The 27,412-nt window shown below is 44.8% G+C and overlaps 1 protein-coding gene across 2 annotated transcripts; it reads left to right on the forward strand.

Annotated features, from left to right (window-relative positions):
* Positions 1 to 1,093: 1,093 nt before the first annotated feature.
* ZBTB34 (zinc finger and BTB domain containing 34) lies at positions 1,094 to 27,340 on the forward strand. Of its 2 annotated transcripts, none has more exons than XM_045082420.1 (2): positions 1,094 to 1,173; positions 20,661 to 27,340. In XM_045082420.1, the coding sequence occupies exon 2, from the start codon at positions 20,671 to 20,673 to the stop codon at positions 22,183 to 22,185; it is 1,515 nt and encodes a 504-aa protein (XP_044938355.1). In that variant the 5' UTR covers positions 1,094 to 1,173; positions 20,661 to 20,670; the 3' UTR covers positions 22,186 to 27,340. The 2 variants fall into 2 exon arrangements, with proteins under 2 accessions (XP_044938355.1, XP_044938354.1); XM_045082419.1 differs by lacking the exon at positions 1,094 to 1,173 and adding an exon at positions 1,279 to 4,175.
* Positions 27,341 to 27,412: the final 72 nt, after the last annotated feature.

A 27,412-nucleotide genomic window follows, 5' to 3' on the forward strand; every position in this document is an offset into this window, starting at 1 on the left:
ATAGGTCACTTAACCTCTCTGAGCCTCAGTTCCCATCTGGATAAAATGGAGATAATTGATGGTCACCCCGGGGTGGGGGGGGGTTGCGTATTAAACGGAGTCATGTCTCTAGTGTCTGCACAGCGCCCTGCACAGACTGTTTAACAAAGGGCAGCTGTTATTGGAAGATGACTATTTGATAGATCCCAGAGAAAGAGTTCCTGCTTGCAAAGAATGAAGTAGCATCAGGAAGAATCAGCTTTGTGTCTTGAAGAAGAGCTGGTATCTTGATTCCGGGTTTATTTTTGTTACAAAGTCAGAAAAGGGAAAATGAACCTCTGCCACTACTACGGAGGAATCCACCAAAATGCAAAGGGGGTAAACCTCTTCGAAAGGGGTTAAATTCGCCTAAGCGGAGAGGAAAATGCTGGCCAAGCTCGCACTCGCAGCCGACTGTCAACATTGGGGTGTCTCCAAGTATTTGGAAATGCACATTTTTTGAGGCCTGCTCTGCGACAGGAGTTTTACAACCACAAGTCCAGAATTTTTATCTCCCGCTTCAGAGGGGAGGTAATCTTCCCAAGGACCCGATATGGCAGGTCCCCAGACCCATGCTCATAACCACTGCACCTTACTGCCTTCAGCTGTCCCGCCCGGCGCGGCTCGGGTGAGGGGTAGGCGCCCGAAAGGCTACGGGGTCTCCGGTCTCGGAAGGAGACAGCTGGGCCAAGGATGGTCGCAGGCCCCCCGGGGGTGGCGGGGTCCAGGGTCCTGGCCTACCCGGTCCTGTCCGGGAGACCCGGGGCGCGACCCGCTGCGGCGCCCCCTTCCCGCCACCAGGGGGCGCCGAGGAGACCGCGGGCGGGAGGCCGTGGGGCGCGAACCCGCCACCGCTCCCTCCCGGAGTCTGGACCAAGGCCGCCGCTCGCCCACGCGTCCGCCGCGAGGCTCCTGGACGCTGCCGAGGCGGGATCTGAGCCCCGGACGCCCGGCGAGAGGCTCGTCCCGCAGCGCCACCGCCCCCGTTCGCGCCTGCCCGGAAGCGCTGGCGCCGAGGGGGCGGGGCCGGGAAGCGCTTCCGGGGGCGGGGGGCGCGGGCTGGGGCGGCAGCCGGAGCGGCGGGGACGGGCCTGGCGCCGGCGGCGGCGGAGGGGGCGCCGCGGGCGGGCGATGTGAGCGCGGCGCTCTCGGCAGGTGAGGCGCGCCGGCCGGGGGCGGCGGGCGGCGGGCGAGGAGCGGACAGACCGGGCGGGGCGGGGGACAGCCCTCGACCGCTGTCCGGCTCCCTCTGGGCGCGGCGGGGCGGGCGCCTCCGCGCCTGGTCAGTCCGGCGGGCCGACGGGTGGGCGGGCGGCGCAGGCTGGAGCCGAGGCCGGGCGGGGTCGGGAGGCCCGGGCACCTGCTCTGGCCAGGCGCTCGCCCCGGAGGGGCCAACAGTGCTCGGCCCCGGCGTCCGGGCGCCGCCGGCGGGGCCGAGGGTCGCGCTCGGCCAGCTGCCCCGGGCTCCCCAGCCTCCGCCTCGGGCGTCTCGGGCTGCCATGCTTCCGGGCCCCTCACCCCCAGGGGCGCACCCCTTTTGTACGGGAGGGCCGGATGCTTGAGTGCCCTGGAGAGCCTGGCGGGGCCGCGGGGTCGGCCCTACTGGTGGCTGCAACAGACCCCCTGCCCCACGCCGCCGCCTTTCTCCAGGTAAACAGGCGGTAGCGCGTCCTGCTTGGCCCTGGACGTCTCCATGGTCACTCTCGCCCTCAGTCGGTCCTGCCATTACGAAGGGCCGAGCTGGGGTTAGCCTCGGGGTGTGAACACTGCCTTTCTAGGCTGGGCGGCTGTGCTTTAGGGCGGCAGTAGTCGGGGAGTTGTCTTGAAGCTTTCAGCAAGCCTCTTCCACGATGGGCCTCAGTTTCCCTATCTGATCAGTGAGGGTTTTAGATTCGCTCTCTAAAGACCCTGTGGGTCTGCCAGTCTGTATGTCTCTGAAATTGGAAGGGCTGTCCCTGGTTCAAGATCTTGGGCAGTTTCACTGAAGACTTTTTACAAATGTGGACTTTTTAGCCACTTAATAGACTTGGTTTCAGACAGGCTTTAAAATGATTCCCAGAAGAGTTTCTAAACCTTACCTTAATCATAATTCATCCCTTGCTTTTGTCCCTAGTAGTAGTCAGTCCCATCCCGCGGAGTTTTTGCCTGCAGATTTTTTTGTTGTTTATATTTGCCCATTTTCTCTTTGTTCCTTAGTCCAGGCCCTTTTTGCTTCACATCTGGATTATTGCAACAGCTTCTTAGTTGGTCTGTGACTTCAGAAGTCCCCCGCCTCCCCCCTCCTTCCTTTATGCTAATGCCAAACTTAATATAGGAAGTCAAAAAAAGAGTTGAGTGCTTGCTTGATTATTAAATGTCAAGATGCTGTTCCATGTGGTGGGGTAAAGTATTGGAAGACACACCGCCTCCAAGCAGCTTTACACTGGCTGCTGAGGCTTTACCTGTGAAAAGGTAATTGATTGATTAGACAGGGCTGTGTGCTATAGAATTAAGAAGGAGAGATGGAGGTCATTGGAGGCTGAATGGTCAGGGGAGGCTTAGCGAGGAGGCAGGATTTGAGCTGGCTGTTAAAGGATGAGTAGGATTCAGATAGGAAAAGAGGAGTCAGGCCCAGTGATCCAGCGGAGTTGGTGAATAAACCAGCCACCTTGTAGAGAAGTGTTCATATAGGAAAGGGAATAGGAGGAAAGATTGGCTGCAGCTTGTTCCTAAAAGAACTTGAACACTAGGTCAAAGTTGAAGCTATTCAAAAGGCAGTGGTGAGCGGCAGGAGACTAAGGGTGGTTTGTCATAATTTGCAGAAGGGGAAAGGAGAGGCTTGGGGCCAAGAGATCAGCTAAGAGGCCATATTAAACTGCACCGAGTAGGGCACCGAGTAGTGTCGTCTCGTCTGCCCCGTTGTGTCCAACCGTTGCCCACCCTGTCTTTTCAAGACTCTGCTTGGTTTGGCCCCTCCCCGCCTATCCGAACCTGTTTCTCCTTCTCCTGTCTGTCCTCTGCAGAAGAGCGTTTATGACTGCCTCAGGGCTTTGTTGTTCCCCGTTGTTCCCCCTTCTGAAGTGCTGGCCTCCTTTCTCTTCTCTGTGTAAATTCTCCATTTCACTTCCTTCAAGCCCCTGCTGAAGATACACTTCCTCCAAAGGGTGTTCCCTGGCTGCCCTACCCCCATGCCTTTGTGGCACTCACAGTCTAAAGCTCGGGATTCAGCATTTGTTCCTTGGGTATTGAACTTGTTCTTGTCCCAACTGGAGTGGGAGTTTTTTTGAGGGCAGTGTGTTTTAACGTTTCTTGTGGAGCCCTGCTGGTGTCTAATAGCCGGACTGTTCTAGGAGATACTCAAATACTTCCTGATTCTTGTTGGTAAACAACTTTGAAAAAATTTTTTTGATTCTCCTCCTTTTCTAAAGGGGACTCTGTTATTAGTTGTCAGCTTTCTCTGTAATATGTCACTTAATGTCTAATGCTGCCATTCAAAGTGGATGTTTTCCACTTTCATTCTTAGAGTACACAGAGCGTAAAAGGAATCTTTGAAAGATTAGAAAGTTTACTTTTGATTATGGGAAAGAAAAAAGTCATGTAATTCTTCTGTTGGAGACCGTGGGGAAAGAACCTCCGCTTTGGAATCGGGCCTGGGTTTGAATCCCAGCAAGGCTCCTTATTACCTTTGTAAACTTGGGCAGTTTGTATAATGTCTCTGAGCCTGTCTTCTCATCTATAGTGTGGGGATAATAAAACCATCTCATAGGATTGATCTGAGTTTTAAAATGAAAAATATATAGATGAAGGAGGTAGCAGACTTTGCAGCTCCTGTTAACTGCTCAACACATTTTCGTCCTCATCGGGTGTAAATTTATCAAGGTGGAGAAGTGAGTTGCTGATTTCTGCATGTCTCTGGATCCTTTCAGTTGAAGCACTTGTTGAAAATGTCAGTATCCTGAATCTAGAATCTAGAATGGGAAATTCATTTTCATGTTACTGTAGTTGAAATTCTGCTTCATGTTTTTCAGATCTCTTAATTGTGTCCATTTAATGTTTTATAGCTGACTGCTGAATTTAGCTTAGTGAAGGTCATCAACTGAATGCAGTTTAATATCTAATGGTTATTTTCTGGTTGATATTGATGGCATGAAAAACCTCACGGAAGAAAGCGATTCAAGGTGAGCTTTTCTAATCCTTCTGTCCTAAGAGGTGGGACTTGTGTTTCCCAGGACCAGTGTTTCTGGAAATGCCAGCCGTCGGCAGGTGAGATGCCACTTCTTGACAGTTTTTGAGTTTGGCTTAATGCTTACTCATTCCTTTACCTGAAACGTACCTTTCTCCGAGGGGATGAATTCCTGAAGCATCTACTTGCCCACTTCATAGACAGAGGTCAGGAGAGGTTTTTGGACAGAATGGACATCACGCCAAGAAATGGCTGCCAACTACTCAAAGTACAACACAGTGTAAACCCTTCCTTATCATTGTGTTGATGTAATGATTCCTCCTTGAATGAGAGTTTTCTTTCCACTCAAAGTTGATCACCAAGAGTCCAGCACCAGTAAAAAAACTGCATCTCACCAGCGTGCTTATCAGAGATAAGAATTCCCATTTCGGGTACTGACAAATCCAGGTTCACCTCCTGGCTCTGACAGTCAGTAGTAACCTTGAGAAAGGTTCTTCGTGTCTCACCTGAGTTTGCCTCCTCATCTGCAGAATGGGGATAGTTGCATGGTCTGTGTCAGTGTTGTCATGAAGGTTCGGTGAATAGGTAAAGAGCTTATTTAGCGTATGGTACACAGTAGGGGTATAACTGTTAGTCCCTTACGTGGCAGGTGAGGTTAAAGAGGCCATCCCTTCCCCACCAGGACAGCTCAGGAGAAGCTTCTGATGTTCTGCATTGACTGAAAGACAAACCCCACTGTCAAACCAAATCGTACTCTCAGAATTAGTGTAACTGAGCAGACTTGGAGAATGTTAACGCCTTGGTAGGAAATCTTAACAGTTTGGATAAAAATGTTCTTTCAGGCTCACATGAATTAATGCAGTAAGAACTCTAGACTTGTTTTCTTTTAAATTAGGATGAGTGCTTCATGAATATCCATCACGGAATGCCATTTTATTTATTTTTTTCGTGCATTGGGTTTCAGCAGCACCAGAATGTTTTATGCAGCCCTGGTGTTATTCGACTGCTGCTTTCTAAAGGATTAGATTGTAATTCATGACAGCTCAAGTTTAGTTTTGATCTAGACCCAGGCAGAAATACCTAGAAAAGTTATTTTTATATAGTTGTTACTGCTGTTACCATGCCTGCTGTCCCTCGTGCTTCCATCTGTGGTCTTTTTCATGACTTTTTGTATGGAATGGAAATGAGAGATCTTAGGTCTTCAGTGCCTGAGAGAGGAAGCCGAGAGTGAGTTGTGGCTCTGGTGTCCGCAAGTGACTGAATCGGGCGGGTGCAGACCTGGGTTTTGGAATCGTGAGCATCTTGATTGGGAATAATGGGTACCTCCTGGTGCCCCAAACAACTCCCTGATTTTGTAACCTTGCTTTCTTTTCATAGAAGTGTCACTGGGTATTTTTAAAAGAAGCGGTGCAAATTAGAGTGTTTCTGGGCTGGATGGGAATGAGCCACCTTGCTCGATTTTGCCCTCTGGAAGGGGTGGTCTTGGGTCTTCAGCAGGAGGAATTGAGAGCTGAGGGTATAGTGATGGTGGCATCTGGGGATTTTGAGCCACCAGCTTGGTTCAGGTTGAGTCAGGTGACATGTGCTGAGAGCCCCTCTCTCTCTACCAGGCAGGGTGCTGGGCTCTGGGCGCATGGTCCCTGCCCTCAGCTCACGGCCAAGGGTGTGTGCCCAGCAGCACGTTGCCAGTTGCTTGGATTTTATGCTTGTGCTTTTGTTCCACTTGTCATTACGAGGAAACACTTCCAGGGCTTTCCCCAAGAACGTTGTAGAGGGGATTGCAAGGCCCATGTGGGTGGTTGCCCAGATGGCATTTCAGTGTCCCCTCTCTCATCTTCAGGCTCTCTGCAGAACGGGTTAGCAGCGCGGGAAGATATCACTAGTCTACGTCCTCGTTTTCATTGTTAAGTTTCCTTACAGCTTTAAAAGAAGGCCCAGTGCAGAAATTTATTAATGAAATGTGTTGAGGAGAGGGCTAAGTGTAGGTGTTCTTGTGATGTTCGAGTAACTCTCTTAGGAGCAAACAGCAAAACTTTTCTGCTCTTAGCTAAACTTTTTACTGTTACCTCTCTCGTCTTACCATGTCAGTCCTTAGTACAATTTTTGGTTACTCCCAAATCAGCCTCCCACCCACCCCTTGCCCCCTTCCCGCTGCCTGTCAGACAGCTCTACACCGATGCCCAGTGGGCAGTCCGGACTCCTCTTGTTGGGGGCTGAACTTGCTTGCCTCCCAGAATGGACAGCGCCCTGCACTCTCAAGTCCTGTTGAGTCCTTCTTTGGACTCAAGTTCAAGTTGGCAGCTGCCAGAATTGAGCTTAGATTTTCTAATCTCGTATTTAAGGCCCTCCACGTCCCAATGGTCGTTTTCCTCTTCGCCCTGTCACCCCTGGAACCTGGGCCCGAGCCTCTACTCCAGACCCACACGTTTCACTCCTTTATGCCCTGATCCTGCCATCCCTTCTGTTTGAGCTGTTGTTTCTGTTCCATTTGAAAACAAAGCCCTGTTCACATATTACTAACACCAGGGAGCTTTCCTTTGTTCTATTTTGATTTTTTAAAAAATCTTTTTGGTCAAAAGTAATCAGTCTTGTCATTAGTCCTCATAGTTTTTTGTTTCTGCCTCTATAATTGTCTGCTTGATACGCTAATTATCCGCTTGCTGCTTATCTTTCTCTAGATTCTTTGGTTTACAAAATTATATATTTTTAGGTAGAATCTTACACATGTCTTAAAAAAAACTTTTGGTGAGAATAATACAGCTATGTGATAAAAGATTCAAAGTATAAAATGAAGCCTGTTTCCTTTCCCTCTCCCCAGTCCTTAGTCCTCATTCCCAAAGTCACTGTCATCAATAGTTTCATGTGATTCTTTCTAGAGTGGATACAGCTGTTCTTTTAAGAAAAGTATATGAGGGGTGTGTGGGTGGCTCAAGTTGATTAAGAGACTTCCATTGGCTCAGGTCATGATCCTGGAATCCTAGGATCGAGTCCCACATCAGGCTCTCTGCTCAGCAGGGAGTCTGCTTCTCCCTCTGACCCTCCCCTTCTCATTCTTTCTCTCTCAAATAAATAAATAAAAATCTTTAAAAAAAAAAGAAAAGAAAAGAAAAGTACTTGAAAAGAATCCCACATATGCATACATAATTGTTCCTTATCCTGCAAGTTTGGGCCAAGTAATGGAATTCTTTGTATATTGAACCATACTGATCTGTCTATCCTTTTTAAGGGCTGTGTAGTGTCTCATTATTGATTTTTATTGTTGTCATTTTGAGCCAGTCTCCTCTTGATAGATTTTGAAGTTCTCCTTCTCTCTCTCTCTCTATTTTTTTTTTTTTTTTTTTTTTTTTTTTTTGGATACAGCAAATAAAAATGCTTAGTGAGCATCCTTGTTACATAGATCCTAACATACTTTTTTAAGGACTGTATATTTGTGGGATCACTTCTTAGCGGTTAGTGGTGGACCAAATGGTGAATGCCTTCTGCATTTTGATGGAGCTGACCAGGCTATCCCTCAGGATTACTCTTGCCAATTCTTTTTTTTTTTTTTTTTTTTTAAGATTTTATTTATTTATTTGACAGAGAGAGATCACAAGTAGGCAGAGAGGCAGGCAGAGAGAGAGAGAGAGGAGGAAGCAGGCTCCCCGCTGAGCAGAGAGCCAGATGCGGGGCTCGATCCCAGGACCCTGAGATCATGACCTGAGCCGAAGGCAGCGGCTTAACCCATTGAGCCACCCAGGCGCCCTTGCCAATTCTTTTTAAATGTGTACAGATGTGATGGGTCACAACAGGTATCTCATTTTCTCTTTCTCTAATTCACGTGTGTAGTCATGAAGAAAACTAAACATCTTTTCATGTGTTTTTGGTTATTTGCCTTTTCTTTTTGTTAATTCCTTTGCACCTTCTTCCATAGGATTTTCTGTGTCATCCCGATCTCATTGATTTATGATATAAGTTAAAGAATTTGGAAAGTAGCCCATTGTCAAATACGCATGTATTTTTCCTCAATATGTCATTCACTTCTCGTGTTTTGCAGACGATGTTTCTTTGTCCTTTTTGTCAGATGTATTGGTCTTTGCCTATGTGGCTTCTGGGACAGGGATTTCTGTCATGCTCAGAAAGACTTTTATGTCATTATTATAAATAAATTCATCCATGCTTTTTTTCAGTTAATTTTTGATGATAATCAAGTCTTAAAAAATATTGTCATAAGAACATACCAGCATTAAATGGAAAGTAATAGGATTCTCTTTCCATTTCCTGGTGCTAAGAAATTGATAAACAGGCAACACCTTTGAAAACTCATGTTGCTTCCCTTAACCACGTTTTCTTTCCTTTGAAAGATTTCCTTTCTTTTCTTTCTTTCCTTTCCTTTCCTTAACCATGTTTTCTTTCCTTTCCTACTGTTGTTATGTGGGAGGGAAGTCATTGCCCGTTCAATTTTTTGCTCAAAATCAGTGGGAGGAGCAGGGCGAAAGAACAGAGTATCCATACCTGATACACCTGTTTGCCCACATCAGGATCAGTCCTGTCTGCTAGACTGTGGCTTCGCCATCTTTGCAGAGTAGCTTTTTTATTCTAAAGCTCCTTCGGTAAAATGCATTTGTTCTTAGTGAACTTTGGAACCCACATTAGGGGTAAGATTCCCGAGCTGGATTTCAGAACAGGGTCTTGTCGTGACACACGGGCGTGGTGAGATGTTCAGCAGCTTTTTGGGTGGGGTCTTGCCGAGGTTGCAAGCAGCTTTACGAAACCCCCTTACCATGTGGTCTCGCATCGGATCTTAGTTTTCTTCCCAGAGCACGCATGCGTGTTTATCTTTCGGACCCCTGCCCCGACTTCAGGTCTGTGGGAGGAGCATCCCGGGCCGACCTGGACACAGGCCATCCAGTGTGGCTCTCCCCTGTGGCTTGTGCGCACAGTGCCTCGCTGTGGAAATGTCCTCCCTTCTCTGGGAGGTGGGCTTCACTCCCCAGCATAGGTCTGTTTTCCTCCCAAACCTGGTCCTTCTCCACTCGTCATGGTCCTGACCTCCCCCTGGCCTGTGCTGGCCTTGCTGCTGTCCTCGGTGCTTGGTCAGCCCTGGATGGTCCTCATAGTCTGCTCTGGCTTTTTGAACACCAGTCTCAGCGCTGCTCAGAATTCTGTTGAACTTGGGATGAACCTGTATCTTGGCAGAATCTACTCTGTGATTTCCACTTTTAAATACCAAAAAGACCAGTTACTTGAGCCTCAGTCCGGTGGTTTCTAATTAATTGAGGCGGTAGCATGAAGATAGCTGTTTATTTAAAGGAGGTAAGGGTGCCTGAGTGGCTCAGTGGGTTAAGTGTCTGCCTTTGGTTCTAGCCCCGCATGGGCTCCCTGGGGTCGAGCCCCGCATGGGCTCCTCCCTGTGCCTTGGGGAGTCTGCTTCTCCCTTTCCTTCTGCCTATGGCTCCCCCTGCTTTTGCATGAGCACATGCATTCTCTCTCTGTATAAATTCTCTCTCTTAATAAATAAGTGAAATCTAAAAAAAATAAAATAAAGGTGGTAGGGGCGCCTGGGTGGCTCAGTGGGTTAAAGCCTCTACCTTCCGCATCGGGTTCTCTGCTCATTGGGGAGCCTACTCCCCCCCCACCCCCAGCCTACTTGTCATCTCTGTCTGTCAAATAAATAAATAAATAAAGGTGGTAAAATCACCTTTGTGTGATTTGTGCTGTAGTGAATTCCTAGAGCTGAAATTATTCGGTCACAGGGGACACACATTTGTAATCTGGATGGATATTAATAACCTAGCCCCCACTCACCCATCTTCATCCCCTTCCTCCTCACAACAGCAGTAGGAGCCCTTGGCAGCGCGAGGGGCTGTTTTACCACTTGTCCCTGTCCCTTTTCCTGGCTGCCACGCTAGGGCAGGAAGGTAACTGAGGGCAAGCTTTCTTCTCATCCTGCCTTTTTCTCAGCTCTTCTGACTTCTGCCGGGCCTGCTGTTCCCCGAGGACAACTTAGACAAGGCTCAGGAGTTACCGGTGTAGGAAGTCCGCATGGGCAGACTTTGCAACAGTCCTGGGAAAGTTAGCCTCTGGGAGTGTCAGTTTCCTCATTTCTAAAATAGGGGTAAAAGTACCTCCCTTGGAGGGCAGGCATGAGGATTCAGGGAAATCATGCATATAAATCCTTTACGACACGCCTGCTTCTATCAGGCATTCGGTCAGTGCTGGTTATCGATGATGCTGATGGGGGGCTTTCCCGAGCGCCGGAGAAGGCTGAGGGTGTGGGAGGTGGCAGTGGTCCCCTTTTACCATTGCTGAGGCTAGCGTGGGGGTGGGTGGCTGGCCACAGGGAAGGGGATGGGGGGACCAGTGTCAGGGCTGCCCACCTCAGAGGCGGTCCTTCCCAGAACCCGCTGAGACCAGGGTCAGCAGAGTGTCATCCGCTGACCTCGGCAGAGGCTGTGTGTGGGGTGAAAGCCGCCCCCAGCTTTGGAAGTATTCTCCCCTAAAGAAACGGGCAGAGGGGTGCCTGGGTGGCTCAGCGGGTTCAGCCTCTGCCTTCAGCTCAGGTCATGATCCCAGGGTCCTGGGGTCAGGCTGTCTGCTCGGTAGGGAGCCTGCTTCCTCCACGCTCGCTCTCTCTGTGTGCTACTCTGCCTACTTGTGATCTCTCCCTCCGTGTCAAAGAAATAAGTAAAATCTTAAAAAAAATAAAAATAAAAACTGGCAGAGCAGGAAGTATGTGTGTCCATGGGTTGAATGAGCAGAGAAGACTGAACAGGTTGGGCCGACAACCTGAACTTCCAACAGCTCCCTGCAGCTGAGTCCTTACCACGGGTGCTTTTTAAAGGCGTGTTTCACGTTCTTATCCAGAGTGTAGTCTTTACAAACTAATGGCAAAGGTATTGTTAAAATAAGGTAAGTATTAATGAAAGAAAAAAGTCTTAATGGTATTGAAGAAAAAGTCCAGCTCATATGTGTTTGTTTTTTAAATTCGAAAATAAAAGTAGAAATACCCAGGTGGAGGATGGCTTCTTGCTTAGTATAGTGTGACAGACCTGTGAGTAATCTTTCGAGCTAACGAATACTGATGCTGTTGTATTTAGTGAGAAGAATCATCAAATTCATTATTGTCTTCTGAAGCAGCAGCAAACCTAGTGTAGATGGAAAACTAATATTTAATTCACTTCTCTACATTATCGAAAATGATTTTCATTCCCTCATCTCTCTGAGTTGGGAGGAATCTGCATTAAGCCTGTATCAAACGGCAAGACTGGGAGCCTTCCTCTCCTCATCTCTGAATCCCCTTTGGTTTGTGCATGCAGAAGACTGAAACTGAATGACTGTTTCCTGTACATGTAGAAATCATCTAAATTCCCAGTCAGTATGCCGTTTAGTGATTGCAATTAAATGTCATATTTGCAGCATATAAGACAAAAGGCTAATTTCCCTAATTTGCAAAGAGCTCTGACAATTAAATAAAAAATGCAAGTATAGACAAAGGATATGAACAGACAGTTCGAAGACAAATTTAGACAAATTGCCATTAAACATGAGAAAAGATGATCAGCCTCACTTATAATTAAATAAAGGCATTTCAGAGCCATGAGATGCCATTCACACTGATGAGTCTGGCAAAAGTGAGAAGGGGTAATGCTCGTTATTGGTAGTCACGGGGGGGGGGGGGACAGGGACCTCATGTGCTGTTGGTGAGGGCAGCTGCTGCTGCCTTTGGAAACCATGATCCTAGTGAGATCTTCTGCTTGGAGGAAATACCGTGGCTATTTACCTTTTTTTCCTGTTTAGAGTATCAGTTGGGGCCTGGTTAAGTACATTGTGACACAGCCTTCCACGGAGTACTCTGAAATGGGAAAAGATAATGAGGGAGAGGAGTTTGTGCTGCTGTGGGAAGATCTGAAGGTGTATTAAATACATTTTTTTAAAAAACGGGGGAGCTGGGTAGCTCAGTGGGTTGAGCCTCTGCCTTCGGCTTAGGTCATGATCTCGGGGTCCTGGGATCGCACATCAGGCTCTCTGCTCAGTAGGGAGCCTGCTTCCCCCTCTCTCTCTGCCTGCCTCTCTGTCTACTTGTGATTTCTCTCTGTCAAATAAATGAATAAAATCTTTTTAAAAAACCAAACAGGGTATAGAACAATTTAATGCTGTAACTTTAAGAATGCCAAAAGCCCTGACCAGATCTTTGGGAAGGGGAACTGGGGAAGAGCTTTGCTGTTCACTTCTGTTTTCTGTACTAGGATTTGAAGTTTGTGTGCATGTATTTTATTTTAAAGGTAGATTTTATTTTAAAGATAAAACTAATGAAACATTGATCTAGGTTAGGTGTGGGCTGACACTCTGCACGGGGGAGGAATTAAGACCTACAAGAAACCAGTGAGGAGCCCAGGTTGGGAAACCGCCGATCTGGAGGAGTCGGGAATCATATTTGGACTTGATTGTCTCTGAAGGGGTTCTGACTTGCTCTACCCCTGGACCACCACTAGGCCTGACACATCAGGTCGTTGGGTGTGGAACTTGCGATTCATTATGCCTTTTGCTCCTTTCAGCTCGGTTCCCAGCCGAGGGCTGCAGTTTCCTGCAGATGCCCTGTGCAGCGGACTTCAGAAGCCTCCTCCTCTGGAGTGTTGCTTGTCAGCAGCTCTAGGCAGAGGGCTTTGAATCTCATTGTCAGGGCCAGAAGGAGGTGTTAATGTAAAGGAGAGGAGAGTGAAGCACTTCCTTTCTCATTTGCAGAAAACTGGAATCCCTCTCTTAGGTGTTAATCATGGTCTTTGGTTTTTCTCTCCAGTGATTTTCTTTCAAGTGTAGTTCTCTGCTTTTCTTCTGAGAAGATAAAAAGACACACGGAGGAGGAGGAGGAAGTCTCACCCTGGAAGCTAGTTTCGCTTGTGGACTATTTCAGAAATGCTTCATTGTTTGCTCTTTTCTGCTGGTTTTTGCCCAGGGCTTTGCATCTTTCAAAAGCCTAAGCCCACCTTCCTTTTGGCCCTTACTTCCCAGAGTCAGTATTTACACAGCCTTGTATCATGCCAGGCAGTATCTGTGTTTCTGGAAGGCAGTCAGGTGTAGTTAGGACCACAACCTCCCGAGTCAGACTAAGTTCATCTTTTAACTCTGGGACCTTTGGCAGTGTCTGAACTGCTTTTCCTCAGTTTCCTCATCTACAAAGTACAATCATAGTATTTCCTTCACAGAGTTGATAAAATTAATATAAAATTAATTAAATTTAGCACAAGATAAGTGCTTATTATATGTCAGCTTTTATACACATTCAGTGCATGAATTTCCCTCATTTAATCATGACCGCAGTTTCATTGGGCAGTAGTTCTTCTGAGACGTTCTCTAGGTAGGAAATCAAAGTTAACTGACTTGTCCAAGACCATGTGGCTGTTTAAATATTCGTTGTTATTATTTTTATCAGAAAGTGGCAGAGCTAGGATTCATAGCCAAGTCTACCTTCAAAGCCATTTCTCTTTGCCCCCTAAAAAAAAATCTGTTATAGCTAATCTTGACTATGGGCCAAACAGCCACTATGCTGAGTGTTTACTACTGTTTTTTTTTTTTTTTTAAGATTTGTTTATTTATTTACTTGAGAGAGAGAGAGATGGAGGGAGTGCGTACGTGCGTGTGTGCCCACAGGGGGAAAGGCAGAGGGAGAGAGTCCCAAGTAGAATCCCCGTTGAGCCTGAGGTGGGGCTGTGATCTCACAACCAGAAACCAAAACTTGGATGCTTAACTGACTGCATCCCCCAGGTGCCCCTTGTGCTTCCTACTTTTGCAGACTTGTATTCCTCATAACAAGCCACAAGGTAAGGACTCCTCTATGCCCATTTTCAAGATAAGAAAACTGAGACTTGGAAAGTTTATGAAGTACCTCACACAAGTTTGACAGGTGGAAAGCAGGTATCATTTGAACCCAGATCTGACTCCAAATTCATGCCTCAGACAGTTTGATTATGATCCCTTCCTATCTTTTTTTTTTTTTTTTAAGATTTTATTTATTTTTTCAGAGGGGGGGGGAGCGAGCACAGGCAGACAGAATGGCAGGCAGAAGCAGAGGGAGAAGCAGGCTCCCTGCTGAGCAAGGAGCCTGATGGGGGACTCGATCCCAGGACGCTGGGATCATGACCTGAGCCGAAGGCAGCTGCTTAACCAACTGAGCCACCCAGGCGTCCCGATCTTTTCCTATCTTTTAAAAACTGGCTAAGGGGGATACCTGGGTGGCTCAGCTGGTAAAGCAAAGCTCAGGTCATGATCTTAGGGTCCTGGGATCAAGTCTATCGATGGGCTCCCCGCTCATTGAGGAATCTGCTTCTCCCTCTCCTTTTCATGCTGTCTCTCTCAAATAAATAAAATCTTTTTAAAAGGTAGAATAAAAACTGGGTGAGGTATCCTAAATTTCTTTTTAAATGTTACTGAATTTTAGTATGTTCAGATAGTTTAGAAATGTGTCTAAAAAGATTCATTGAAAGCTAATAGGGCTTCTAACTACCCTGTCCCCCTGTGCATAACCATGATGTGTATATGCTGACACAGCAGTGTGTGTGTGTGTATGTGTTCACGGTGCCTTGTACAAACAATACCTATACTGTTTGGCATCTCACGCTTTTCCTTTAGTGATACACCATGATGAGTTTTTCATGTCAGTATGAAAAGAGCTTCCTTGTTTGTTATTTCTGGTTGTATAGTAATCTCTTTTTCTTTTTTTTAAGATTTTATTTATTTACTTGACAGAGACACAAGGAGAGAGAGAACACAAGCAGGGGAGTAGCTGAGGGAGAGGGAGAAGCAGGCTTCCTGCCAAACAAGGAGCCCAGTGTGGGGCATGAGCTGGGATTGTGACCTGAGCCGAAGGCAGACACTTAATGACGGAGACCCCCAGATCTTATATACATACGTATACAGCCCCTGGTTGTATAATAGTCTTAAATATGGATCTCCCATAAGTTATTAACCATGCTCCTCTTCATGGGCATATAGTCTGTTCTGAATCTTTTGTTGTTTTGTCCAGTGAAGTAATAAATTCATAGGGCTGAAGTTCCTCGGTTAAGGGGAACGTGCATTTGTAAGTTCAATGGACAATCACTAAAATGCCCTCCAAAGTATTTGCTTATTTTACAATCCACCAGTAACGTCTGTCAGATTATCATCATCAGGGATTTTAAGATATTTTTTATTTGTTTTTTTTTTTTGTCATGCCAACTAATAAGTGTGTTCACTGTTAGAAGTTTGGAAAATACAGGAAAGTGTGAAGAAGAAAATAAAAACGTTTTTAAACTTAGATTAATGTAACCATTCTGTGTATATCTCTCAGTATTATTTCTATGTATATTTAATATCTGGTTTATACATACATAATTTTAGAAATATTCTACTTTTGTTGTTACTTGATTTTTTTTTAAATTTTATTTATTTATTTGAGAGAGAGAGAGAGCATGAGAGGAGAGAGGTCAGCAGGAGAAGCAGACTCCCTACTGATCAGGGAGCTCAATGTGGGACTTGATCCCGGGGCTCCAGAATCGTGACCTGAGCCAAAGGCAGTTGCTTAACCAACTGAGCCACCCAGGTGCCCACTTGATTTTTTTTTAACAGCTTTACTGAGGTGTAGCTTACATATCATAGAATTTGGTCATTTATTTTTTTTTTTTTTTTTTTTTTTTTTTAAAGATTTTATTTATTTTATTTGACAGACAGAGATTACAAGTAGGCAGAGAGGCAGGCAGAGAGAGAGAGAGAGAGAGGAGGAAGCAGGCTCCCTGCTGAGCAGAGAGCCCGATGTGGGGCTCGATCCCAGGACCCTGAGATCATGACCTGAGCCGAAGGCAGCGGCTTAACCCACTGAGCCACCCAGGCGCCCGAATTTGGTCATTTTAAATGTACAATGATTTTTAGTAAATTTATGATGTTAACCCACCTTTAGACCATTTCCATCACCCATAAAGATCCCTTGTGCTCATTTGCAGTTGATTTGTTGCCATGTTATTGAATATTCATTCAGCAAATATTAATTGAGTGTCTACTATGTGCCAGGTGGTAAGCTGCATGCTAGTTAATAAAACAGATGAAAATCCTTGCCTTTGGGGCCTTGGATTTTGTAGCGCTTACTTTGTATGCTTCCTTAACATCAGTTTAAAAATGACATAGTATTCAGTATATGTGTGTGCTATCCTTTAATAATTTCCAAGAAGGTGGACATTTTGATTGTTTTCATTGTTTTGCTATTGTAATTGGATATACCAATGGATAAATTCTTGTGTGCCTACATCTGGGATAGAGAGTGCTAAGTCAAGAGAAGTGCCCATCGCAAGGCTTTGTTACATTTGCCTACCAGGAGCATACAAGATAGCCACAGTCCCGATAGCACTACCAGGGGGGTTTAAATCTTGCCAACTGGAGAAAGAATTGTGTCTTGTGTTAAGTTTTATTTGTTTATTGATGTTGTTAAGCACTTTATCTGTGTTTCAAGACGATTTTAATTTCTTTTTTTTTTTGAAGCATCTGTTCATAGTCTTTACCCATTTTTCAATTGTTAAATTTGCTTTTATTTGTAAGAGTTTTCTACTTCTTCACCATATATGTCATATTTTTCATAATTTGTCTCTTGTCATTTGCTTTTGGTCAGAAGCCATTTTTTAGATGTATAGAAGTTCTTCTGTGGTTAAATCTCTGTTTTTTCTCGGTATCTTTTGTGCATAGTAAGACCTCTAGAAGTTCTTACGGGGGGATATGTGGTGAAGAAGACATCTAACTTTATTATTATATTTTCACATTATCCAAGAAGCATCTATTTCAAAAATTCTTCCTTTTTCACTGATTGGAAATGGCCCGTAGGGCCCATCTGGACTGACTCTCACTTATTACCTTGACAGCCGCGTGAGACCTTTGTCCTTCCCCTTGCTCCTTCCCCTAACTGTACCACAATTCTCTAACGCCTCTTTCCTTCCTGCTAAGGCTCTCGTCTCTTTATGCGTGTCATTCCTTCTGTCTGTAGCACCTCCCCGCTCCCTTTACAAAAGATCTTCTAGCCCTTATCATAGTTTGTAACAAGAGAATTCAAGCTTTCCTGGACCCCTCGTGCCTGGCGTGGAGAAGACAGTACATAGAGTGAATGAGTTCTAGCGTGATCGTACATTTTGACATCTATATCTTCAGCTGGGTTTTTTTGTGGTTGTTTTGTTTTCCTGAAATGCCTTAGTATTTATTCTTCTAGATCTACGCTGTCCACAATGTGGTAGCCACTGGCCACATAGGGCTGTAGAACACTTAAAATGTGGTTATTCCAAATTGAGATGTGCTATAAGTGTAAAATACACATCAGATTTCAGAGAGTTAGTATGAAAAAAAGAATGTGAAAGGTCTCACTAATAATTTTCTAACATTGATTATATGTTGATGCTTTAACTGGGTTAAGTAAAAATGTATAGAATTTTAACAATTTTTATTGTTAATGGAACCGCTAGGAAACACCACAAGTGTTTGTGAAGTTACTAAGGAAGTACTTCATTGGGCTACATTATAGTCATAAATCAATCTTGGGTGAAAGTGTCTATATTGTGGACTCTTTTAGAAGCGTCATGTGTGTCTTCATATTTATGTTTTTGTCCTTATTGAAGTGTTTCAGTTTCTTCTTGCAGAGCCTATTTTTTGTTTATCCCCCAGGTAGTTCATAGTTTCTGTTACTGTTGATGGCTGTGACTTGTCATCTTACCTAACTGGTTTTTTATGTACAATAATTTTTGAAATGCTTCATTTGCTAGTTCCTGCTTCTAAACAGATTTGTTCCAGGGATTCCCTTGTGTTTTCTGTGTAAATAGACCTGTCTGCCTTGAATAGTAATTTTACCTCTTCTTTTCTAATGGCTCTGTGCCTTAATTTTTCTCTTGTCTGTGGCTTTGGCTGAAACTTCCAGAGCAGTGTTAAGTAAGAGAAGTGATGGGCAGACAACCTTGTATCCTCCCAGGGACTAATGGGAATGAAATGAAAGTGTTTACCAGAGTGTTTACTAGAGCGTGTACCAGGGAACACTAATTCTTAGGCAGATATATGTATCTACCTTGAGAGAAGAGTTACACGCTTAAATGAGTGTGCAAATGGCTGAGTTAAATAGAATTCTTGTCTGGAGGACTTTTACGATGGGTTAATATGCTAATATATTGTTCAACCCCTAAGAGGTGGGTCTACACATGGGCTTGTGTGCTACTAAATACATTTTGGGAACCACAGATAGGATGTTTTCTTGCTAAGGTTGGTATTGCCATCAGCTTTGCAGTAGGTACTGTTTATTACATTAAGAAAATACCCTCTTCCTGTTTTTCCCCTTACTTTGAAAAGGCATTTAACTTTCTAAAATCCACGGCTAGCATAGTTTTGATTTGGCCATATGGTTTTTCTCCTTTGACTTACTGATGTGGCAGATTACATTTATACATTTCCCAACATGCATCCATCCTTACATTTGGTCACAATATATTATTATTATTATTATTATTTTTTTTTTTTTTAAAGATTTTTATTTATTTGTTAGAGAGAGAGATACAGAGCGCAAGCACAGGCAGACAGAGTGGCAGGCTAGAGGCAGAGGGAGAAGCAGGCTCCCTGCCAAGCAAGGAGCCCGATGTGGGACTCGATCCCAGGACGCTGGGATCATGACCTGAGCCGAAGGCAGCCGCTTAACCAACTGAGCCACCCAGGCGTCCCACAATATATTATTATTTTAATAGGTTATGTTTCTAAGTATTTCCTTGAGGACTTTACAATCTGTTTACTAGGTAAAGTTGACAGTCGTCTCTCTTTATGCTGTTTGCCATCTTCTGGTATCAGATGTATGCCATATAAATTGAGATGCTTTAATTTTTTTTTTTTTTTTTTTTGAGATGCCTTAAATGTTTCAACATGCATCTAAAACAGTGTGAACGGCCTGAAGATCATTTATGCTTTGGCACTTCTGTTTCTTTTTATTTAATTCTGCCAATTTATGTTACTCTAAAAATATGTCTGTTCCGTACAGATTTCAAATTGATTTCAACCATAATTCTAGGATAAATAAGAGCACAGTGTTCCTCCTTAACTAAAATGTTTTAATTCGGATTCTGACATAATAAAAAAATTCTGGTGTGATCTAGGCACGCTAACTGGTCTGTCCTTTCCTGCAGGTGTCAGATTTAATTGCACATTGTTGTATCTTATAATTTTAAAAAATTTTCTCTGCAGTTATATGCTGTTCTGTATTCATTACTTTTTTTGCTTTCTTTGGGTTTAGTTGGTTGTTTCTTTTCTGACCTCTTTGGTGAGTCCATTTATTTTTCTTCTTTGTTGTTTAATGATAAAAACTTTCAAGGTACTGACTTTTAAAATTTGTTGTTTCAAAATCCTCAACATTTCATTTTGAAAAATTTCAAATATACAAAAAAGGTGGATTTACAGAAAACACCTGTATATACCCACCATCTATACTCTATGCTTGTTAACACATTCCTGTGTTTGCTTTATCACCTCTCTATCCATCTCTATTTTTGGATGCATTCTCAAGTAAGTTGAAGACATAAGTAAACTTAAACTTGACTCCTAAAGCCCTCTTGCTGCAGATTTGATGTGAGTTTTCTTTTTTCTGAATAGTTTTATTCCTTTTTGATTTTCTTCTTGATTGAGTGCTTATTCAGAAAGTGCTTAAATTTCAATTGGTTGGATTTTAACCACTGAAATATAATTGTTAGATCTGATTGCATTGGTTTTGGTCAGAGAGCGCAGCTGGGCTGTATCCACTTTTGTGGTTGTGAGCGATTCGGTATATTGGGTTCTTGGCAGGGGCAGCCAGCCTGTCCAAGGTATGCGTATGCTTTGAGCACTGGTGGGCATTGATGTGCTTGTGATATGTCCATCGCTCTTGGTGCTTGCCCTGTCTAAAGCTCTTCACTGAAAGGGTCAGTTACCAACCCAAAAGGATAATAAGGTGCGCAGAACTGAAGGGGGGAAAAGTGCACATGAGGACCACTCAGATTCTAAACTAAAAAGCGTTTAGCTCTGTTCAGTGTATCCCCTGTGCTGTCTGCCTGGAAAACACCAATTGGAAACATACAAATAAGGCAGAACAGTTTTCAGATGAGTGTGCTTTTTTTTTTTTTTTTTTTTTTACGAAATATTCCAAATCCTCAGAAGTAGGTGAAACAGGGAAATATTTTCCTAAAAGGATACCAAATTCTCAATCATCTGCAAAGGCCCTACTGTCTAGACCATGTTATAATTTCGATGAAGATGAATGCTAGGCATTTGGGGCAGTAGGCTGATTGATCTTTGGGTTATCTGACTTTCGGTGAATTGACCAAGACGTGAGAGACTGAAAGTAAGAGGAAGAATGCCCAGGTCGACCCTCCAAGGCACAGTGGCCGCAGTGGTAGTGGTGATGGTAGTGGTGTGATTTTCGCAAGCTTGTGTTGATGCCGCTTGTGCTTAGTGAGGAGTCACTGGTGAATTATGAAACTCTCTCTTTCTGCAGATTACGCTTCATGTCAGTAGAAATGGACAGCAGCAGTTTTATTCAGTTTGATGTGCCCGAGTACAGCAGCACTGTTCTGAGCCAGCTAAACGAACTCCGCCTGCAAGGGAAACTATGTGACATCATTGTCCACATTCAGGGTCAGCCATTCCGAGCCCACAAAGCAGTCCTCGCTGCCAGCTCCCCCTATTTCCGGGACCATTCAGCATTAAGTACCATGAGTGGCTTGTCAATATCCGTGATTAAAAATCCCAATGTGTTTGAACAGTTGCTTTCATTTTGTTACACTGGAAGAATGTCCTTGCAGCTGAAGGATGTTGTCAGCTTTCTGACGGCAGCCAGCTTTCTTCAGATGCAGTGTGTCATTGACAAGTGCACGCAGATCCTGGAGAGCATCCATTCAAAGATCAGCGTTGGAGACGTCGACTCCGTGACTGTCGGCACCGAGGAGACAACAGAGAGTCGGAATGGAGTTAAGGATAGTAGCTTCTTTGCCAATCCCGTCGAGATCTCCCCTCCGTATTGCTCTCAGGTTCGGCAGCCCACCACGAGCAGCGATCTTCGGATGGAGACGACGCCCAACAAAGCTTTGCGCAGCCGCTTACAGGAGGAAGGGCACTCAGACCGAGGGAGCAGTGGGAGCGTTTCCGAGTACGAGATCCAGATAGAGGGGGACCATGAGCAGGGGGACCTGATGGTGAGGGAGAGCCAGATCACTGAGGTGAAGGTGAAGATGGAGAAGTCCGACCGGCCCAGCTGTTCCGACAGCTCCTCCCTGGGGGACGACGGGTACCACACGGAGATGGTGGACGGGGAGCAGGTTGTGGCCGTGAACGTGGGGTCCTACGGCTCCGTGCTCCAGCACGCCTATTCCTATTCCCAAGCCGCCTCGCAGCCCCCCAGCGTCTCCGAAGCTTTTGGAAGTTTGAGTAATTCCAGCCCGTCCAGATCCATGCTGAGCTGTTTTCGAGGAGGGCGTGCTCGCCAAAAGCGAGCTTTGTCCGTCCACCTGCACAGCGATCTGCAGGGCTTGGTGCAGGGTTCTGATAGCGAAGCAATGATGAATAACCCCGGGTATGAGAGCAGCCCCCGGGAGAGGAGTGCAAGAGGGCACTGGTACCCGTACAATGAGAGGCTGATCTGTATTTACTGCGGGAAGTCCTTCAACCAGAAAGGAAGCCTGGACAGGCACATGCGGCTCCACATGGGAATCACCCCCTTTGTGTGCAAGTTCTGCGGGAAGAAGTACACACGCAAGGACCAACTGGAGTACCACATCCGGGGCCACACCGACGACAAACCATTCCGCTGTGAGATCTGCGGCAAGTGCTTTCCATTCCAGGGTACCCTCAACCAGCACCTGCGGAAAAACCACCCCGGCGTCGCCGAAGTCAGGAGTCGCATTGAGTCCCCCGAGAGAACAGATGTGTATGTGGAACAGAAACTAGAAAATGACGCATCGGCCTCCGAGATGGCCCTAGATTCCCGGATGGAAATTCACACAGTGTCTGATGCTCCTGATTAAGATGGTAACGAAGTGTGCCCAAACAAAGCACATTAATCAATGCATATTTGTGATTTGCTTTGTTGTAATCTTTGGTTTTCCCAACCATCTGGAAATCTCTCGGTCTCTTGGCAGTTTTTCTAAGGTTTCTGGAAGGAACACTTCATTGTGTTCATCCTTTCCCCCGCCCTCCCTCTCCCAAGGAGCTCAAAGCATGAAGGGCAGCGTATCCAGGGAAAACACAGGCTGACAGTATTCCTCTTTGGCTGAACTCTTAATCCAAAATCTGCCAGTGATTTAGCTATGCCAACTGGTTGACCCTACATTCTCTGCCAAGAGGCATGCTCTCTCGTTGTGTGCACTGGCACCGGTGCATTTCCACAGGGGAGAGACCAGGATGCCGTCAGCCTGATACAAATGGGTAACCTTTTCTAATTTAAAATTACTTTTAGGGGGTAGTTAGACAATTTATATATATATATAATAAAGCTATTATTATATATATAGTATATATACATTCTCAAATTTGATTTTATTCTGGTTGAGGTGAATGTAAGAGGAATATATAATTTAATACAATGTGAACAGGGCTTTTGACCCTGTCTCGTTCCCTACCCAATGTTAGGGTTTTGCCCCTTTATTTCCCTTACAAAAAGAATGTTAATAGGTTTTCATATATATTAATCATCATGTCCAAAAGCAAGCAAAGCAAATCACAGTGTTCATAGCTCTGCTTCATAACAAGTACATAAACCAAATGCCATAAAATGTATTCAACTCTAGTTGGAAACCGTTTTGGAATTTTTGTTCGTTGTCCAGTATGTAAGCTGGATGACCCCGTGGTGCTGACCTTTTTACATATTGTAGTGTTATATTAGCCAACCCCAAAGGAGCAGTGGTTTTCAATGTTTTTACTGGCCTACGAATCTACCTTCATTCCGTACTGTAGAAACATACATACCAGGTAACTAAATCGAATCACTCTACCATGAGTTACTACTCGCACTAAAGGAAAGGGATTTGTAGTTCTGTCTACAAAATTCTCCAAGCAGTGTTGTTGTGGGTTGTTTCCTTCTTTCGTTTTTTTTTTTTCCTCTTTCTCTCTCTTTTTTCAAACAGCTAGTTCAGGTGCACAGCAACTTTTTCTACATGCAGTTCCCAGGGAAACTGCAGAACTTGGAATTTGTACTTTTTGTAAAGATATACTCTATGGGAATTGCAAGCAATATATCTATCTTAGTATCGTGTGTGCTAACGAGAGCCTCAGTGGCTCCCCCACTCTCAGTGTTTCCTGCTTAAAGAAACCAACAGTCAAAAAGCCCTCTAAGATACTCTGTGTGTCACCAAATCTGTGTGTGTCACCATTTTTTTGGTCACGTGGTGCTATTTTATGTTCTGTATCTTTTAGGTCAGTATAGTTGTAGAAAATGTGAAATCTAATGGTAATAGTGAATTACAGGTTTTGTTTTGTTTTTTGGTTTTTTTTTCTCTCTCGAGTTTATAGCTTGAAAAGAGACCTCAAAAGCATGTGCTGGCAAACACATTACTGTATGAAAACATACCTGAGTCCTATTTGAATACTTGTTTTCTTGAAGCTTTAGGAAGTGTCTTGGGTTCTATATTTTGTTTACCCGTGTGCTTGTAGTGAACAAAACGGGCTTTACCAGATGGCTTCGGTACTGTGTACTCCGACAGAGGAATTCCGTCGGCAGGTGGATGGGGCGTTTGGGCCGCGGGCTGCCCGTGGGGTGTCGGCGCCCCAGACTCTGCTGGAGGACCTTGGCTCTGAGACTCGCAGCCAGTGTGTCTCCACAGGAGAACAGCACAAACCACCTAAAAGAAACACAGACATGAAAAAAGACCAACCTCAGAGTCTAGGAGTTAAAAGGAATACAAAAATAGACGTTTGCTGGTTTTCCGTGCTTTTTTGGCTCTTACAATACCAAGAAGGGGTGGGGGGTGGTGCTGGGAGGGCCACGGGGTGTTTGGGGGAGGTTTTCGTTTTGTTTGACGTTCTGTTATTTTGAGACAAGAAAATCGTTGAGGCCCTTGTGTGTGACAACCCCCGGGGGGTGGTAGCCGTGCGGTAGCATCTCTGTAGCACACGGGAGCCGTGTGTTCGCGTGTGAACTGCTGCACTCCACATCAGTGTTACTACGGACAGATTACACTCTAATCCTGCTGCTCCCGACGAGCAGCTCTTGCTAAATCGGGTATATAGTGTATGCCTTTTCCTGTCAAACTGCCTAAGTAAGGGGTGCGTTCTCTCCCTGAAGCACTTGCTCAACTCCTGTCAAAGCCGCGTGCCTCAAGGGGAGGCTGGACCCCAAGTGTTTACCCACTTAAATATGTTCTGGGGTTTCAGGTAAATGTCTGTGATTTTTTTTTTCCCCTTACCTGAGTAAGTTTGCTTTTGATTTTTCTTTTTAAGAATTAAATGCAAAAAATTTGTGTGGTGATACAAATTAAGTTCGTGACAAGAAATGCCCAAATCAAGGACGTGAGAGGTCAGGCTCAGGGAAGGAACCTCCTTTTCACTCAGGCTTGGGGCCTTCTGAGAGGTCTCCAGAGCATTCCGTGATAGATGAGACAAGTCAGGAGGGGAGAGCACTTGGGGCAGGTACCTCGAATAGCCTGGTTCTTGTCACTGTGTCCGTCTTAACCTTTGTTTAAATGGAGTTCTTTGTATTTGTCAATTTGTTTAACTGGTTTGAGTTTACCAAAGAGTGACTTATCCAAAATTGTCTTTGACAAAACTATACATTGCTTTGATTGTACAGTTCAGGTTCAAACATTGTAATGGGACTGTTGAGGGGCAGAAAAATTGATTGAGTTTCTCTCTAATAACCATGAGTCCACATTTTGCAAGTTCCACTTGCCTCCCATTCATGTTGCTAACACTTTACCCTTTCCACTGCTAGCAGTGTTAAGAATGAATTCTCAAGCCATAACCCAGTACTGTAAGGTTCCACAGGGCTTCGAGGAGGCAGCGCGTAGGCCAGCGCAGAGCTGGGCAGCCTCTCTGGGCAAGCACGCCGTCGTGCTCCTCAGTGTGCGTGGCGGGTGAGAGGTTAACTCCATTCAGATCGGGCAGCAGTAATGAATTGTGCCTTGTCACATGAGGATTGTGCCAGGAGGATGACCATGGCCACAGAACAGAAACATTCTCTCCCCGAAGGTCCCTTCACGTCTCCGCAGACGAAGTTCGCTGTGTAACTCCTTAGAGCAACTCTTTTTGGAAAGCAGAGTCCCTATTTCTGTACAGTTTGAGGTTAGATGTTTCATTTATAACAAGTGCAAAAGTCAACTAAGATAGAAGTGATATGTGAAGAAATCCTTTACAGCAAAACGTATCCTGAGTTCATATAAGGTCTGTTCATAATTGAGTCTCTTCTTGAGCCACCTTGTCCAGTACGTAGACAATGTGAAGACAGTGACGGTGTCCTTTCCTCTGGGTGTTCCACCTGTTACTACAAACTGTGAAAACAAAGAATTTTATACTTTTACTAACGTTTGTGGTTTTAAACAGTTCTTTTCATTCTAATCGGTTCTCTCCCCTCTAATTTCTACTAAAGCTGTAAATACATTTAGAAATTATATTTGTAAATACAGCATATGAAGACAAGTTAATTTTTTTGGTCAGTGGAAAGCCTCCCAGTTGGCTCTGCCTTGGCAGTTTTGTTTTTTTGTTTTGTGTGTGTGTGTGTGTGTGTGTGTGTGTGCGTGCCTGCCTGTGTGTGTGCGTACGCGCACGCCCATGCGTGCGTAGGTGCGTGTGCGCGTGCCTGGTGTTTAACAACAGAAAGGATACTGTCGGTTCACTGTTAAGCAGAATATACTGTAGAACTAAATTGATGATTTTCCAGCTTCCAGAGCATGAGTAGATGTCTTTTCTCATGATAGCAGTTATAACCAAGTCTTTGTTTTTCCCTTAGCCCAGACCATAGGCCTGCATATCTTTGTGTGTGGTTTTGTTTTTACTTTTGTTTTTCCAGCCTAGACTCTAGGAAGAACTTGCAGGAACACAAAACAAGGGCTGGGGTGGGGTGGGGGGGTGGGGGGAGGGTGGGAATCCTCCACGTGAATGAGCTTTACTTTAAAGAAATCAATGTATTTTATTTTAACAACTTTTTCTATTAGTTACTGTGATTTTTGTTGTTGTCCTTGTTATTGTTAAATTCTGTAATGGTTTCCTGTGAAGCCTCCACTGAAAGGGACTCAAATATGCAACACCTAAACTATTTTCCAAGGGCACATGCCCCTTGAATGGTGCTTCTAGACTGGTCAGGGTTATTTATTAAATTTTATATATGAAAGTATTGGGGAATTATGTAAATTCTTTATATGAAACTATCTAGTTCATAAATCATAGATTTCATATTACTCAGTGCAACTGAACTGAACGTTCAGGAGAGTCATTCACATTGTTCCAAATTTGTAATGGTTGTCACACGCCACATATGTCTTCTTCAGTAAGTGCCAGAGTGTCTCCACTGTTTCTGCCCGGTGCTCGACCTCTCGGCCCGGAAGAGGGCCTTGTTTTCCCCGGTTCCCCTCTGGGCCTGGCACACACAGGGCTCCCGTAGTTCTTGGTCAATCCCGGAGTGAGCCCTGCTGCAGACGCAGTAACCAGACCTCTTGCTGCCCCTCAGTGACAAGTATGCTGTGAATTCAACCTTTGGACTTGCTGCCCAAGCCTTTGGTTACTGCCCTGACTATAGTAAGAGGTAAACGTACCTGGTTTCTTTGAGAATGACCATTTTCCTAATGTGAAAACCATCTCTCTCACCACTTTTATTAGTAGGGCTAACACTTTTTTCCGTTATAAATGGTTGAGCAATTTGAATGACTTAACACAATGTCATTATCTTGCAATATAAACTGGTAACCTCACAAGCCCACACTTCATCACCATATGAAGTAAATGAAGCTAGCTAAGCGGATGCTGTATCTACTAGTAACTTGCCATTAAGGATTATTTTATAGCATGAATTTAAGACTATTTATTCAAATGATATTTTACTCTTGTATTCATTTTGTTTTAGATTTGTGACATGAATATTTCAGTGCTGCTTAATTTTGTTCTGAATTCTTGTTTCTTGCTTGTAAATGGCTTTTTTATGGTATAAAGTCAATGGAAATTGCTGTTTGTAAATAAAAATGCTGCTAGAGCAAATGTGCGGTGGCCTCCCTCTGTGTCTGCCCCTCAGGGCTTCCTTGAGCCCCACGGGCTCTGCAGACGTCTGCC

The sequence above is a fragment of the Mustela putorius genome, unplaced genomic scaffold (genome assembly GCF_011764305.1).
Source record: "Mustela putorius furo isolate JIRA1106 unplaced genomic scaffold, ASM1176430v1.1 tig00000596_pilon_pilon_pilon, whole genome shotgun sequence".
Classification (NCBI taxonomy): domain Eukaryota; kingdom Metazoa; phylum Chordata; class Mammalia; order Carnivora; family Mustelidae; genus Mustela; species Mustela putorius.

Bases quoted from the DNA above. Each gene is read 5' to 3' on its own strand.
- ZBTB34 (XM_045082419.1), top strand. From the start codon at position 4,144: ATGAAAAACCTCACGGAAGAAAGCGATTCAAG. The intron at 4,176-20,660 runs GTGAGCTTTTCT...CTCTTTCTGCAG, and splicing joins ACGGAAGAAAGCGATTCAAG to ATTACGCTTCATGTCAGTAG.